The following is a 4,398-nucleotide window of genomic DNA, read 5'->3' as shown; positions in this document are numbered from 1 at the left end:
TTGAAAGAAACCCCTACGGGTAAAAGCCCAGGTCCACATGGGTTCACGATCAAATATTATAAAACATTTAAAAATCAACTGATCCCAAAGCTATGCGACTACCTGAACAACTTAGGGGAAGTAGAAGAAACACGACGAGGGTAGAGACAATAGCATAAAAACAGTGCTAATGCTGCGAAAACGAGAAAAGTGGGGAACCCCAGCTCTACTCCTGTCAATCGACGCAGAAAAAGCGTTTCACAGGGTAGACTGGGGATTCATGATGGATACTCTCCAACTTGGACGTAAAATTATGCGCTGGATCAAAAATCTGTATAACCGACCAACGGCTATGGTAAAAGTAAATGGAAAGTTGTCACCTTCTTTCGAAATGTATAACGGAAGGAGACAGGGGTGCCCACTTTCGCCACTCCTGTATGTATTATCATTTTAACCATTTTTGGTGACCTTGCGGAATAATCAGGACATAGGAGGAGTGCGAATTGGGGAAGATCAATATAAGATCGCGGCATATGCAGACGATGTACTGATGTACGTAACAAACCCAAGAGTGACGCTTCCAAACATAATTAAAGAAAGAAAAAAATATGGAGAACTTTCGAACTTTAAACTCAATCCAATTAAAACAGAAATATTAAATATAGGAGTGAGGAAAGAGGAAGAACTTCTATTACAAAGGGAATTCCCATTTACATGTGTGAAAAGAGAGTTATCTTACCTAGGAATCAAATTGACTTCTACCATTGAGAAGTTGTTCATGGCAAATTATATCCCATTATTGAATGAGATTAAGGCGGACTTAAAGAGTGGTTCACTGCAATCCATATCATGGATAGGAAGGATAAATATGCTTAAAATGGTGATCCTCCCTAAAATAATATATAAATTTCAAATGTTACCAATCACTATACCACAGAGTTTTTTTTAGAATAATAAAAACAATGATGACAAAATATAAATGGCAAAAAGAAAAACCAAGACTAAAATTTGCACTAATCACGACGAAAAAAGAACACGGAGGTTTAATAACACCCGACATAAACAGATATTACAAGTCAGCTATTATTTCACGGATAGTGGAATGGGTTAATAAAAAAAAATGAAAAAAAGTGGGTTAAGTTAGAAAATACGCTAAGGAGAATGGTGTTGTATAAAAATATTTGGATACCACGAAAATATAGAATATTAGATTTGGCGGTACACGAGGTGACTACAAATTGTTTTAAAATATGGGATACACTACATAAACAAAAATCTGGATATATAATTCGCCACTAATTAGACTCACTGGAACAAATTTTTTTTATCCTGGGAAAGAGACTCTTTTAGGTTGTTAAATAGGAACTGCACAAATAAGGGACATCACTACACATGGCAAGATGAGAATACTAGCAGACTGTAGAAATAAACAAATGGGATATAAGTGACTGGGAATACTTCCAATTAAAACACTTAGTAAATTCACTACCCCAGCCAATTAGAGACGGAAACAATTTAAACCCACTGGAAAAACTCTGTGGTGTACAAACTCCATTGAAAGATGGAATATCTAAAATATATGGAATATTGACAGAATTGGAGGGACAAGAGACACCCTCCTATATAAGGCAAAGGGAAAAAGAAACGAAAATAGAGGATCAACATGTGGAAAGAATGATAGGAGCAGTATATATTTATGCAACAGATATAAACACATTAGAAATAAACTACAAACTATTGTCAAGATGGTATCTGACCCCGGATAGAATTCATAAATATCAAGTGGACAAATCCCCACTGTGCTGGTGGGCATGCAAACAGAGAGCCACAATGATGCATATCTGGTGGGAATGCCCGAAGATCAAGCAATACTGGCAAGAAGTTGTGGAATATATAGAAGAGATAACTGGAAATAAGATAACTAACAACTGGCAGACATGTCTATTTCATGAATCCAAAACCTCAAAAAATCATTATGAAAAAACTTTAATTCCAGTATTGCTGAATGCCACAAAAAGATTAATCCCAAAGAAATGGTTGAATACAAAAGAACCGGACATAGATGAGATAATAGAATATTATAATAAAATTGAATACCTATGCAGCAGAGAAGAAGGACAACCAGAAAGATATAACAACACCTGGGGAAAAATGGAAAAACTTCAAAATTTCGGAGAGATACTTGGAAAAAATGACGGAGAGCAGAGGGCCCGAATAGGTTTAGAAGAAAGGAGATCAGAAAACAAACCAAAGGGGGGGGGGCTAAGGATGAATCAGGAGGAAGGAGATATGTGCAGTGGAATTAGTGGGAAGATAGAAAAAAAGAAAAGATATTGAGGGAGCTGATGAAGATTTTAAAATATTTAAATTATGGCATATTTGAAAATAGGAAAAAATGTATAAAACTCCTGTAAAATACCACTATGATGCTAAACTGAGAAGGAGACAGTGAAAAGAATGTAAAGCTGAATAAACCTCTTGACAGTTTTCTGAAGTGGAAAAAAAAAACGGAATCCCTATTGAATCCCACTGGATGACCAAGGGGTCATGGGCTCACACTACATCTTCCTGTGTAAAGGAGACAATGCTACTCAACTGCACAGACAGAATTGCTAAATGGTTTGCCTGTTCACGGCAGTGAATTGAATTCTCCAACGAGATGAAAATCTACTTCATGGTAATCCCCTGGTTCAGAGTGAAATTAACAGATTTGCTGTGATTCTGCTTATTCCTCTCCTGTAGGACCTGATTCTAATTCCAAGTAAGAAAAATACATATAGTTATACTCCCAGGGACCGCATAATTACCAAGTGTTTTATAGAAGCTTTTACCTGATTGTTTTTCAGAGTGTAGATGAAAGGGCTTAGAAGTGGTGTCACAATCCCAGTCATGAGTGCTGAGAGTTTACTAATGTCTATGGCCGCCAGAGTAATGCCCCTCATACACAGGAAGAGTGAACTTCCATAAATTATAACTACAATAAGGAAGTGAGAGACACATGTAGAGAAAGGCTTCCATCTTTCACCCACCTTGGAGGCCTTGATTATAGCTGATATTATATAACCATATGATATCAATATGAAAATCAGAGACCCAAACACAACCAAAAAAGAGCAGCATAGGTTAACAATGCGAATTGTCCTAGTGTCAGAGCAGGCAAGTTTTAGAAGCTGTTCTGCATCACAGAAGAAGTGATCAATAACATTGGGGCCACAAAAATAAAGGTTAGTTATTAGAAAAGTTGGAATAATGGTATCTGCAAATCCAACTAGCCAACAACCCAGAATCAGGCACAGGCAGAAATCAGACGTCATTACTGTTGTATAGTGCAAAGGGTGACATACAGCTGTGTACCTGTCAAAAGACATGACAGCAAGCAAAAGTAGTTCAACTGAACCTAGTAAAAAGTAGAAATAACACTGAGTTAGACAACTCTGAAATAAGACTGATCGATTTTCACTTGCTAGGATGGTGAGAAACTTTGGTATAATGGTTGAAGTAAAGCATATGTCCAGAATGGATAGGTTGACCAAAAAATAATACATGGGTGTATGGAGGGAGTGACTCTTCCAAACGGTTAAAATGATAAGGATGTTACCTGACAAAGTAATAATGTGGATGGAAATAAGTAATGAAAAGAAAAAAGTCCTCATTGTTAAAGTCATTGGAAATGCTGCCAGCATGAAGTCAATAACACTACTTCTGTTTTCCATGAAGATCCAATATGGTATTAACAGACATACAACCCACTGAAGCTCCACTTATAAATAATACTAAGTAGTCTCTTGTGGTGGTTCATAATGCATGCATATTAATTTCAACCGAAGGGATGCATTCTGATGGGAAATCTTTTTTTTAAATAAGTGACTGTAAAAATTACATTGAATTTACAGTTACAATTACATTTTACAAAAATTAAAATTCATGGGCACTAATAGGGATGAGCCGCACACTCCCGGGTTCGGTTTCGGTTTGCGAACAGTAGGGATGAGCCGAACACCCCCCTGTTCGGTTCGCACCAGAACATGCGAACAGGAAAAAAGTTCGTTCGAACACGCGGACACCGTTAAAGTCTATGGGACACGAACATGAATAATCAAAAGTGCTAATTTTAAAGGCTAATATGCAAGTTATTGTCATAAAAAGTGTTTGGGGATCCGGGTCCTGCCCCAGGGGACATGGATCAATGCAAAAAAAAGTTTTAAAAACGGCCGTTTTTTCAGGAGCAGTGATTTTAATAATGCTTAAAGTCAAACAATAAAAGTGTAATATCCCTTTAAATTTCGTACCTGGGGGGTGTCTATAGTATGCCTCTAAAGGGGCGCATGTTTCCTGTGTTTAGAACAGTCTGACAGCAAAATGACATTTTGAAGGAAAAAACTCATTTAAAACTACCCGCGGCTATTGCATTGCCGACAA

At 37.1% G+C, this 4,398-nt stretch overlaps 1 protein-coding gene across 1 annotated transcript; it reads right to left on the bottom strand.

Moving 5' to 3' along the window:
• Positions 1 to 2,759: 2,759 nt before the first annotated feature.
• On the bottom strand, positions 2,760 to 3,692 carry LOC141115414 (olfactory receptor 6M1-like). Its single transcript, XM_073608475.1, has one exon. The coding sequence runs from the start codon at positions 3,690 to 3,692 to the stop codon at positions 2,760 to 2,762; it is 933 nt and encodes a 310-aa protein (XP_073464576.1).
• Positions 3,693 to 4,398: the final 706 nt, after the last annotated feature.

The sequence above is a fragment of the Aquarana catesbeiana genome, linkage group LG01, assembly GCF_042186555.1.
Source record: "Aquarana catesbeiana isolate 2022-GZ linkage group LG01, ASM4218655v1, whole genome shotgun sequence".
In the NCBI taxonomy this organism is placed as follows: Eukaryota; Metazoa; Chordata; class Amphibia; order Anura; family Ranidae; genus Aquarana; species Aquarana catesbeiana.
This window is presented reverse-complemented; position numbering and strand designations above follow the sequence as displayed.